Here is a 13,104-nt window from a genome sequence, read left to right on the forward strand (position 1 = left end):
GTTCTCACCATATAATGCGCAGGTTCAGAGTGTTTAGCCTTGGCTGGAATGGCCGGGGATTTGAATTATTGAGCTTCACAGGGCTCGCTCTTACTCTTACTAAGAAAGCAATGTTCACAAAAAGGCTGGAAAACTTGAAAAGATGAAAATATGACATGTTTGTTCTTGAAAAGCATCCTCGTGGGTCTGTGCTCATCTAAAACATCTCGGAGGTAAACACACACACACTGGCATTTGCGTCTCAGTTGAGTCATACACCTTCCATATGGCACACGGTGTTCATCATTTTATATCACACTTGGCACACTGGTTTTTGACATTTTCAGTCAATAAATACACCATATGTTCCAGTCTGCTTTGAGAAAACAAAGAAAATGACACAAGAAAACAGAAAAAATTCAGATTTCAGTGCTCCTAATGCATTTTCACACCAGCACTATTTGCTACCCCTTAACACTCCGGAGTGGTTTGTTTGTGGTGAGAAAGTGATCTGGGCTTGATCCGACCCAACTATCAAATATATTCCTCATGTTTTAGCTAAACAGCTGTTCAGGTGCAGTTTAACCTGATTTATTACCCAGATAATTACTACAGCTATAAACACATTGTCTCCACTGCTGTTCCATGCTAAGATGTTTTCATACTGAATTCTGTATATGCAGCGCTTGTCGTTCACACACTGTAAAACCTGATAAGTTGACTAAACTCAAAACTTTTGTTGTAACCGATTACCTAATAAATTTTAAGTTCATGTAATATCATTTTTAGGTACAGTGAACTTAACGAATACATACATATATATATATATATATATATATATATATATATATATATATATATATATATATATATATATATATATATTTAAAATTTATATTTTCCTGAACTTGTATTTAGTCTTCTTTCTGGTTTCATTCAACTATTTTTAAATACTCATAGAAAAGTAGATGAAAGAAAACAGTAAAGAATTAAAAGTACTGAGAGCACAGTGAGAACACAGAGTTACTGCAGCTCAGTAAATGATGCTTGATCTACAGCCCACAACACAGAGACCAAGTATTTAATCATAATATGTGATCTACAAGTTTACCTAAGGTAGCCCCGGGTGAATCACTACACACTGATGGTGAGTGTTAGTCAGAAACTGTTGGACACACCTAGTATGCAAATAGATTGTGACAGAAGCCAATGGAAAAGAAGCTGTTAATGGCAGCAGACTAAACTCAGTTATTATAAGTTGATTCGACTCAAAGATCTCAGTTTAAGTGTAAATGTGCCCACGAATGTTCAACTAACTCAAAATAGTTGAGTATTGTTTAGAAATATCCAATTCTATGTAAAAGACATTTAAATCATTTCAACAACTTCTGGGTTTACAGTGTACAGCACAACTCATCCCATTGAGATCTTGTGAGTGAGACTGATCACTGGCTTGTGTGCTTATAGCAAGGTAATGCGAATTTCTGTATTTTGAGAAAGGCCTAATAGTGGGTGTTAGATTGTCCATATGAACAAACAAGTGACTCAGGCAGAAATCACATCCACACTCTTTAAGGGATGCCCCACGCATGTTCTAACTTTAATGGAAAAGGATACTCAACCAACAGGAATGAAACTTGGTCGGTTGTCATTCCAGACTGTCATGGAGTGACTCAAAATGGCATGAGGTTATCTTTAGAGATATGTCCCACTTTTGTCCCGCTGGAGACGACCAACAACTATGTATATGTAGGCACTAGTCATGGTGTGGGGTGCCATATCACCTTTAGTCTTCATTACAGGTAATTTGGCAGTAGGACATTAATGGGGTCCTGCAACCTCTGGCCATTTTCACTTACACTTTAAAAAACAGAGGTACGATATGAGTACTTTTTTGTACTCAAAGGTACACTCTTCATAATTGTACCCTCAAAGGTACCATATTGGTCTTTACAGGGTCAGATTTGTTCCCTCTGAAGTACAAAGTAATTTCTAACAGCAATAAGTACAGATTTGTACCATTTAACCTGCAGCCAAAGGGTACATTCAGTATTCTGTATCACTGCACTAATAAACAATATATATTTTAATTGCACATTTTTTATTTGAAAGCCAGACAATTTTGGATCATCAAGTTTTTGAGCCATATTTAGTTGATGATAATGTTTATCATTTCTATAATCTTTACTGGCACAAAACACATGGGTACAAAAAGGGACTTTCACTGAAAGGTACTTTTTTGTACCTCAATATAAGGTACAGCCCCAGCGACAAGCTTTGTACTCTTTTAAGTACAAATCTGTACTTACTTTTCTGTGTAGGAGTGTCTTTTGTTGCCAGTGGCTTAGACTGTGACTGAACCCTAAATCCTTTAATATGGTCAGAATGTTCTCCATTTGTCTGCTTAGCCACATTGGTTGGTGCATGCATTGGGGTGGGTCAGGCAAGCGTATCATTTTCTTTACAAGTCAAAAACACTTTAAATCTTTTTGGTCTTATTAAACTGAAATAATATCAGATCAGGAAACAACATTCACAAAAATGCTCCTTAAGTCCGTCTGGGAAATCTATTTTTTTTTAGGCTTCAGGAGCAGTGTTTGGTATAGCTAGTTTAGATGTAAATACAATGGTAACCCATTAGACTGGTAAGTGTGTACCTCTATGAGCGGGTGCCAGTGTGCGATGGGCTTGCGTGGGTACGTCAACATCTCGTTCCAGTGATCTCGGCCCAGGCTCTCTGCCGTGTTCCCCACTCGACACACGCCGATAATCTCATTATGGCCTACGCTGTGGATAGAAGAAGAGATATTTATATTCTTAAAGATTCCGTTCGGGATTATAGACTGTACACGAGTGACTGTGGTAAAATGCTAATGCTATGATCTGGATAAGGCTAGCAAAACCATTGGAGGTAACTGGCTATATTACATACAGGAAATAACTAATATTTCTGAAGAACATCAGGTCCTATCTTAGTAAGACTGCAGTCAGATATATACATATATACATATAATTATTAAGTTTCTTAATGAGATTTGTCTTGCAAAATAAGCAAAACTTATGATTTTTTTTTTTTTACAAAATCCCATCCCTGCAATATATGATGATTTTGATTGGTTTGGCCTCTAAATCAGACTGTCTTTTGCTTTAAATTGTTTTGCACTTAAAACAGGGATTATAATTGATCCTGCTGTTGCATTTGACTGTCTATCTTGTTATGCCTACAGATCAGTGTCACTATAGTTTAGTATAGAGGGGATGCACTAAAATGAACATTTTTGGCTGAACATGAACAAAATAAAACATGGCTGGAGGACAAAAATCAAATACCAAAGTTTTCATTCATTTTGCTTCTTTCTTTTATTGTTGCATGAATTCAATTTTGCCCTGCTTTTCAAAAAAGCTTCATTTACTTTAACAGCTTTTTTGATTGCTTATTGAACATGAACAAAACATGACGGACTGATTTAAGACATGATAATGAGGTAGGCGGTCAAATTTGATAAGCATTTCTATAAAAAGGGGGCGTGGTCAAATTTAAATAACTGTCATGCATTCCGGTAAAGTTGATCTTCGGTAAGCCCCATGTATTACATATGATCTAATTGATATATACATTTTAAATTCCAGACACCATCAGCCAATCAGGTTTCAGCAGGCATTTTAAAGGCTTGAATCTGTAAAATTGTAAAAAATATAAAATAAAATATGGCTGCCATATATAAAAAGAATTGTCCTAATTAGAGCCAAATGTGCCTCAACAGCTATAACTTACTTGAATGAGGATCATCTAGCGTATGATTCTGAGGCGGGCTATTAAGTTTAATGTCAAAAGGGGGCGTGGTCAGTGCTAAACTTCTTTAGTTTCTTAGCAACCATACATCAGATCAAACTGATTATTTTAAAACTATACTAATATGATACCCCTTGTGGAAACACTGCAATATGACTTAAAATAAATTTGAATAAAGTTATTGTTCTGTATAAATTATTCAGTCTTTCACTTACTGAAAGCACTTATATCTCTAGGTGTCCAGTCTTATCCACAAATGGCAGGTTTGGCTGCAGGTTTTCAATCCATTTAAGCAGAAGCACATGCCATCAGTTGTTTGAAGCCTGACCAACTAATCGAACAAGTGAAATGAGGTTTTGCTGCCAGTGGTTTAGAATTAAGTCTGCATGGGCACTGGCCCTTTGTGGATAAGATTGGACTGGACACCCCTGGTTTGAGTGAGTGGATTTATTTTAATAACCAGCTGAAGTAAATTAACAAGACTAAATTAAAACAGATTTTAAATCCACTGGTTGGGTCAGAGTAGAATCTTTAAAGGAACAATCAGTAATGAATGTGAGCAAGTTTGTAAAATGGCTACAGGAGTCCAATTTCCAAACACTGGAGAGAGTTTTACTTTTTATCCCTAGGCACAAAGCTCATGCTACGACGAGCCTTACTCTGCCCAAAATGTCCATCCTTAGTCTTTATCTAGTGGTGATGTGATGATAAGTGACCCAGCTATGTTCAGCAACATTACTGAATCTCGGTGATTACCTGTTCAGCTGAAAAAATAGCCAGCTCGCTTGCTTTTTTTTTAATGGTTGCAATACACAGTTTTTTTCCATGCTGTTGTCTATACCTGGCAATCCTGAGTGTGGAAATGGAATTGGGGGAATGGCATTGGACAGATTTCTGTGACATACTGCACACTGTTCAATAATAAAATAATAATAAAAAAAATAGTGGCTGAAGCTCTGCTGACGAGAGCTACCAGTGCTTAAACTCAGCATGTTTTCTCGACATCTGGTGATACAACCTGATCATGTTTTAAGTTACTACAGAAAATATAATCCTTAATGATTCCCATTAAATAACCCCTCAAATTTGTTGGCAGGATTTGATTTTTGGTTAATCTATAAAGACACAATTTTAGATCATTTTAAATAGTTTTTTATAGACTATAAAATATCATGGTCATGTAGTCAGAACTTTAAAAAAAGTAACTTTGCATTCAGTGTGACAGCTGATGAAGCTTCCTCGGGTCTTTCATTTCACCAGAGGCCTCCAGAACAGAACAATGGGTGGACTTGGCTATAGCTCACACTGCGAGGACATCAGGAGAGGGAAGCTGCTACAAGCTTTTAAGGCCACCAAGACTTTAAATACCAGCGCAGCTACAGAAGCTTCCTATTCTCGAGTATCCCGGGACTACTTCGGAAAAGCTCTTTAGCGTCCCAGGATGCAGCATCTTAGAGCTGATCTCCTCTGAAAACTAGCCGGCTACTCGCAGCAGCTCCTGATTGAGACTTTAATGTGTGTTGAGCCAGGGTGCACTGTGGGGAGGCTGAGAGGTCTGCAGTGGACGGGAGGGTAACAGTGTTTGGCAGATTATATCATCTCATGAAACATTCACTATTAACGGAAGATAACACCTACTCTGTTTCTTTCCTTCCTAAATCCCCCCTGCCTCCATCTTTTTCTCTTTATCTTTTCTCTACTTTATTAGTGTAATTGCAACCACCTAGCAACACCTTAGCAACTACCTAGCAACCACGTAGCAACACCATATCCACCACCAAAGATACCAGCCAGCTCTGCAATCACACTTGCAGTGTACAACTGCAATCTACAGGGGTTGTACAATGAAACTGAAACATTTTTAGTGTGGGAGGTTTCATGGCTAAATTGGAGCAGCCTGGTGGCCAATCTTCATTAATTGCACATTACACCAGTAAGAGCAGAGTGTGAAGGTTCAATTAGCAGGATAAGAGCACAGTTCTGCTCTAAATATTGCAATGCACACAACATTATGGGTGACATACCAGAGTTCAAAAGAGGACAAATTGTTGGTGCACGTCTTGCTGGAGCATCTGTGACCAAGACAGCAAGTCTTTGTGATGTATCAAGAGCCACGGTTTCCAGGGTAATGTCAGCATACCACCAAGAAGGACCAACCACATCCAACAGGATTAACTGTGGACGCTGTAAGAGGAAGCTGTCTGAAAGTGATGTTCGGGTGCTAACCCGGATTGTATCCAAAAAACATAAAACCACGGCTGATCAAATCACGGCAGAATTCAATGTGCACCTCAACTCTCCTGTTTCCACCAGAACTGTCCGTCACCACAATAAATTATTGTGGTCTAAAACCAGGTGTTTCAGTTTCATTGTCCAACATTCTTCTTCAGCCCATTATCTGATTATCTTTTACAGCAAGTGCATACAACACGGCCAGTGTTCTTTAAAACGTACTCGGTCTACAATCACACTATAAATAATATTTGTATCTCAAGCAAGCAGAATATAAAGTGCATTTCTGCTCCTCTTTCCCTTTATGTTAAAAGACTGATTCTAAATGCGTTCAGCCAAAATGCAAAAGATCTCATTTTTAAATGAGACGCCTCCTCCGTTCTGACTTCTGACCCAAAGCTCTAACAAAAACATCTCTCTCCAGTCTAAACAAAATATTTCTCAGCTCCATTCTCCAAGTACATTAAAAGTATATTGGTTGCTTAACTGGGGAAAGACGTGTTTCTCACCGATCATAGTCCATCACTGCTATTAAAAGACTTATTTGGTCTATGTTTTCTGGAGGGACGTCAAAAACTATGGCTTCGTTGTAGACTGGGTTGAGTGTGTTCCTCTTGGTGGACGTTTTCCTCTTTTTCAGTCTCCGTCCGTCACACATGAGAGAGACTTTTACGTAGGGATCTGAAACACAACCAAAAACATTACAGAATTAGATACAAAGATCAAGCGTACCATTATTACCATCCTTGTTTATACACCCATTATCCTTATAATCCTTAAAAAAATCCTTAAAATCATAGTTCTAGAGTTACAGACCGTCACCAGACCGTCCTTATGTAGCCCTTCTTTCACCTTGTTCATCAATGGTCAAGACCCCACAGGACCGCCACAGAGCACCTATTATTTTGCCAGTGTCTAACTTGTAGTACTGTGTATGAGGTGTTAGTGTGTTATTTGCTGGCTTAAACGAATCAAACACAGCGGTGCTGCTGGAGCTTTTAAACAACCCCCATTGGACGTGGTGGGCTGGAAACAAAGGGAAATACAGTTGTGCCACTGACTGATTAAAACCATGACAACAGTCAACAGTTAGGTCAGTATCCTCTGCTGAGATGCACAAAAGCACTTAGCTGTTAATATACCAATGGGCCAAAGTCACAGCTTATCTGGCTCTTAAAGGGAATGGCAACTGGCACAATGATTTTTATTTCACGTTACACCCAAAACACACCCATAATGCAACCATAATTGACATCTCACCTACAGATTGCTAAAAAGGGCCCATGTGTCTAGGGTTTGGGATTACAATATTTGGGGCTCGTCCGGGATTATATTGATCCCATGTACAGTAGATTTTCATTCATAATGAATTCCTAAAAGAATAGGTGATACACTGATGGATCTGTTTGTTAGCCAGATGCTAAATTTAGATTTAGAACTTTATAGCTACTTATATCAGAAAGGAAGTACGAGTTACTAAATTAAATTGTGTTTACTTTAATGGTTCTATCTCAAGGCAATTTATAAAATTTAGGGCACAGTTCTAGATTGGACTGTTGAGGGAGTGAGTAGTGAAGAAGAGCATAAGTTAGCCTAATGCTCCTCCATATGTAGAAATGCATTAATACTGTAATTATTTATATTTTACTAAAAATAGCCTCAAATTCCATGTATTAGTAATCATAATCATACATCTAATTTATTAAGGATTAAAAGGAAGACTTTTAATACCAGAGGCTCCTGTGATGTCCATGGCTTTTAGGTTTCTGGCCTTGATAATTGTAATAGTCAGTCGGCCAGCAGTTGGAAGATAGCAGAGCGAAAACATCAGGTCGCCCAAGTCCACATTATCCTGCAGTAAAAGCACAAAAAACAAGAATATTTCTGTTTTATAATCAGTTTTCTAGTAATAAATAAACAGCATTCTGAAAATACAACTCCAACTCCAAAACAGTGTTTAAAATGTAAAATACATGCAAATAAAATATAATACAAATACAAATGCAATGATCTAAAAATTTGAAAATAGAACACAGAATATATTTCAGATGTTGGAAGTGAAACTCATTTGGAACTTAGAAGGCAGCAAGAAAAAGACGGGTACAAGAAAAGGCAGAAAAATAAGTATTAATAAACAATCAGAAAAAAAAAAAAACAATCAGAAAAATTTTTTAACTATGAATCTGCAAAAAATACATCTAATTTTTTTTTTAAAGTTTCAATTTCAGAATTTTTTTCTTAACGTAAAAAAATGAGAAGATTTTAATCCTCCTGCCATCTACAGAACATAACATCATTGGAAGATTAAAAGAATCTGGAGAAATCTTTTACACAAAAAAGGACAAGAATGAGCTTTAATATTAGATGCTGGGGATCTTCAGGCCCTCAGGCGGCACAGCTTTACAAATAAATCAGTGCACAAGCTAAAGAACACTAAACACTTTCAGATTTCATTGTATGTGAATGCAGTTAACCATGATATGGTTGTTTAATTTCCATAACAATTCTAATCGTGTGTAAACAGCTGCCTTCAGATTTTTATTCCATTTTCTCCACAATTTATAAAGCCAATTACATTTCTCCCAAGTTGCAAACAAAAATATTGAGTCAGTTAGAGCATTTATTTGCAGAAAATGAGAAATGGCTAAAACAACCTCAAATAGTGCAAAGAAAACAAGATCATATTCATAAAGTTTTAAGAGATTAGAAATCAATATTTGGTGGAATAACCCTGGTTTTTAATCACAGTTTTTATGCATCTTGGCATCTTGTTCCCCTCCACCAGCCTTACACACTGCTTTTGGATAACTTTATGCCTTTATTCCTGGTGCAAAAATTCAAGCAGTTCAGTTTGGTGGTTTGATTGCTTGTGATCATCTATCTTCCTCTTGATTATATTCCAGAGGTTTTCAATTTGTTAAAATCAAAGAAACTCATAGTTTTTAAGGGGTCTCTTATTTTCTCTTATAATTCTCTTATAGTTATTTTTCACATTTATTTTCCAGAGCATTTATAAATGAACAGTTGTTGTAAAGTATTCGTTGACCCTTTTTCCAATTTTGATTGTAAAATTCAGGCCTAATTTTAAATACTCTTATCAGGTCCAAAATGTAAAGATCCATCTTTGCAGATGCACATTGGATGATAATAAAGGAGATGTTGCTCCAGGCAGAACATGCTCAAGCTGTATTTCAGGTTTTCTCTCAGTTTATTATCAGCATTGGGAATCTAACAGCATTCTCCAACACTTTCATTGGAAAGTGTCAGAAATCAGCCAGATGCGTTTCCTGATTGCGGTACAAACAGAACCCAGCTGCTGTTAATCGCACTGAGAAACTCCAGAGGTTCTGAGGACGCAGGACGTTCCTGCTGCTGACTCTGATGGGTGGGGATTTGGACTGGGTTAAAAGGAGCAGGAGGCATTGTGGGAACAGTTAGGCGGTTCGGGAGGCGTTCCTCCAGTAGGGAAAATCCTGTTTCTCCCTGCTCTAGTTTTCCTTCTCTCACCCTCAAGTGGAGACCTGCTCTCTAATTAACACCTTCCCTAAAATAGCACAATTTTCACAAGAACACACCACAGCGTCACAATAATTCAGTTTACATTGGTTTATTTTCTTTTTTTTTAATATATTTTTTTATTGAGAAAATGCTGAGATAAATGAACCAACTCAAGACTTCTTGGATAGTATCTAGATTGCACCTAGAATTGAACTGAACATATGTTGTGTTATCATGTACAGTATTGTAATGAATTGATGCTGGGATTAAAATTTCTGGAGGGACATTAAGGGGCGAGAACATGGTCTGCTTCTTCATATTCTGGAGTGACATCTAGCTTTAGTTTAAAATGTTTTATTGTAGATGAGGAAATAACAGTATTAAAAAACAGAGTTGCTGCAGAGCGATGCCATAACATAACTCTATGACCCTACAATAATTTAATTCTATTTCTATATATATATATATATGTATTTTTTGGACGATAATATTATTGGTGATATGAAGAAAAAAAACACTGATATAACATTGATAAATATACTTGTGTCTATTTTTAATGATAATAATGATAATAATTATGTACAAAAATAAGAATTTAGCATAAAAATCATGTAATGTAGCAAAACAAATCTACAATAGCCGTCAAAGGTTGGACTCTCAATATTCAATATTTCTATTATTATTTTTTCCTACAAGGTAAATTCCTGTATTGCTAAAATTATTCAGACTATGGAGGAACACATAAGGAATCATGTAGTTACGACTAATCTAATCTAATCTAATCTAATCTAATCTAATCAAAATACTAATCTTACTATTGCAGGTCAGACAGTTTCCAGTTACCAAAAAATAAAATAATAATAACACACAAACCCATTTTATACTAAAAAGAAAATAATTTGTTTTCCTTTCTCGATGTGCATCACATTGTGTGATAATAAAGTCCATCATAGCTAAACTCTTAAACCAACTGGTTCTAAATTCTTAGCAAAGAGTAGGAACATACCCACTTTTTGCCTACTGAAATTACTCTAAAAGGGCATGGACAACTCATCCAGGAGGTCCCAAAAAACACAGCTGCAGAACTGAACTCAACTGCAGAAAAAAACAAGAACTGCAGGTCTCACTTCCCTTAGTTAAAGTTTAATTATTTTTGATATTATTGTTAATGATTCATTAATAAGAGAGTGTGTGATCTTAAGCTCAGGCATACTTGGGTTCTGCAGCAGGACAATGATCCAAAGCACACCAGTGGCCTAGTCAAAGTCTTGAGATTGAGATGTTGTGGATGATCTTAAACAAGCAGTTCATACTCAATAAAAACCCCTCCAATGTGGCTAGAAATTTCTTTTTGGTTTGGATTTGAAATATATTTTTTAAATGATTTACTTGTTTGCACTGACAAAAACAAAACAAAAAACCCAACAACCTCTGCTGCACTCGAATGCTACCCAAATCCATCCCATTATGAAACATCTAAAAAAAACTACAGATCTCATCTGCCTCAGTTAAGATCAGTGCTAATGATTCAACAATTAGAATGTTAGTGACTTTAAGCTCAGACATACTTGGGTTCTGCAGCAGGACGATGACCCAAAGCACACAAACAAATCCACCTCTGAATGGCTCAAACAAACAAAAAAAAAACCCACTAAATGCAGGTTTTGTAGTGGCCTAGTCAAAGTCTTGAGATTGAGATGCTGTGGATAATCTTAAACAGGATGTTTATGCTTGAAAACCCTCCAATATGTCTGAATTAAAACAATTCTGCAAATAAGAGTGGAATAAAATTCCTCCATATGTGAGACGTGAAAGACTCACCGCCAGTTATTCGTAAAGCTCTACTGTAAAGCTATAGGTTCTCCAGCTGCATACAGTACGTTTCCTGCCTCTATCTGTGCACCAGTCACACAGCCGGATGGGAGGGGCTTGAGTCATAAGTCATTAAACCATACATAAGTCATAAATTCTCGTGCTCATAGCATAAATGGCTTTCTAATGCAGCCAGGCCTTGCTCAACCACACAGCTGCCAGAACTTCCATGCGCTCTCAATTATGCATTGATATATGTCAAAGGAAAACACTCCTCTCCACTCCAGACTGGATGGTAATATTGCCAAGAGCGTAGACTGGCCGTACCATGACTATTACTAAGCGTCTGATCACTCGGAACCATCTTAATGCACTCATGTACCAAAGGCTAATTGTTATGGAGGCCCTTTTATTGAGATCTTGAGGCTGAATTTGATCTGTGATGCTGAACTGAAGATCACTCGCTGCTAACCTTAAGGCATTACGTCACTCAGCAATGCAGAGAAACTTTCACTGAATGGAATATTGATAAAATAATTAAAATAGTGGTATGTCTTTTGCATAGTTATCATTTTTTATTATTTTTAATGCTTGATCTGGAGCCTTTTTTATTTAAATGTATTCACATTTTTCCATTTACTCCCAATTTGTTACTTAGCTGTTTATCCCCAATCACAAGCGGTGCCACAACAAAATAAAGGATAAAGACAGGATAGCACATGCCTCCTGCGACACATTATTTTCGAACTGCTTCGGAGGAAAGCGCAGCGACTCGGTTCTGATACATAAGCTCACAGACGCCCTGTGCTGATCCACATCACCCTAGGAGAGATGAGGGTATGTACTCACCCAGAGAAAGCAGAAAGAAGGCCAATTGAGCTCTCTCTGGGCTCTAGCAGCTGACGGCAAGCTGCATGACCGGGATTCGAACTAGCAATCTCTCGATCACAGTGTTAGCGCTTTAGACTGCTGTCCCACTTGGCGCTCAATGTGGGGCCTTTTTAGATTGGTTTTAGCTTATGTTTTGGTGGTTATGATATATGAGCACCTTTCAACCAATTTTGTGAAACAATTATCAGTTGCTTTTTACTTGTTATTTTGCCTATTAAATATATATTCCATTTGCTGACAGTTTTGTTTGATATAGAAATCAGCTCCTATCAGTCTACATATTTGATCATTTTCTGTTACTGATAACCTTTTTACTATAGTATATTTTTTAGTATATAAATAATGTTAACATGGTGTTTGACTACTGCTCTTAAATATCTACATTTTGCTTATTTTGCTGTATTTGTAATCTAAAGAAATAAACGCTATATTTTTCTCTAACACTGACCTATTTTATTATATTTTACATTATATAATATCATTAATATTTTGCCATTATATAGTGTATATATTAGATAGAGTAAGTGACTATTTGCCTATTGCAGGTCCTGAATTCTAATGATGGAATTATGGTGCATCCATACTGCTAATCCCGCAGTTTCTGAACGGCATTATTTATACACTCAGGACTAAACAACTCTCATTAAATTTTAACAATCGACTGAAGTGTCCCTTTAATCATCCAAAAGATCCATATATCACATTTAAGATCATCACAAAAAGCCAACTTCTGCTAACAGCTCTCAGTGGGCTGACTGCTGCTCAGTGCATTCAGTCTCTGTACCTGTGTGAATCTGCAGAGCTCTAAGGGCCACAGAGATAAATGGGTGCCATTCTGGGTGGTTCAGGGCGGTTCAGGACCCGCAGGTTTCTCTCTCTGCGGGAGATTTCATTTATTA

General features: G+C 37.0%; 1 protein-coding gene across 1 annotated transcript in view; it reads right to left on the minus strand.

Annotated features, from left to right (window-relative positions):
* syt9b (synaptotagmin IXb) overlaps positions 1 to 13,104 on the minus strand; it is a 58,672-nt gene that overhangs the window by 2,765 nt on the left and 42,803 nt on the right. Inside the window, exons 4-6 of the mRNA XM_022683818.2 lie at positions 7,736 to 7,856; positions 6,514 to 6,685; positions 2,637 to 2,766 (exon numbers count right to left, since the gene is read on the minus strand). Of these exons, the coding sequence (XP_022539539.1) occupies positions 2,637 to 2,766; positions 6,514 to 6,685; positions 7,736 to 7,856 (423 nt within the window). The remainder of the gene's footprint in view (positions 1 to 2,636; positions 2,767 to 6,513; positions 6,686 to 7,735; positions 7,857 to 13,104) is intronic.

This window comes from Astyanax mexicanus, chromosome 10, assembly GCF_023375975.1.
Source record: "Astyanax mexicanus isolate ESR-SI-001 chromosome 10, AstMex3_surface, whole genome shotgun sequence".
NCBI classification, from domain to species: Eukaryota; Metazoa; Chordata; class Actinopteri; order Characiformes; family Acestrorhamphidae; genus Astyanax; species Astyanax mexicanus.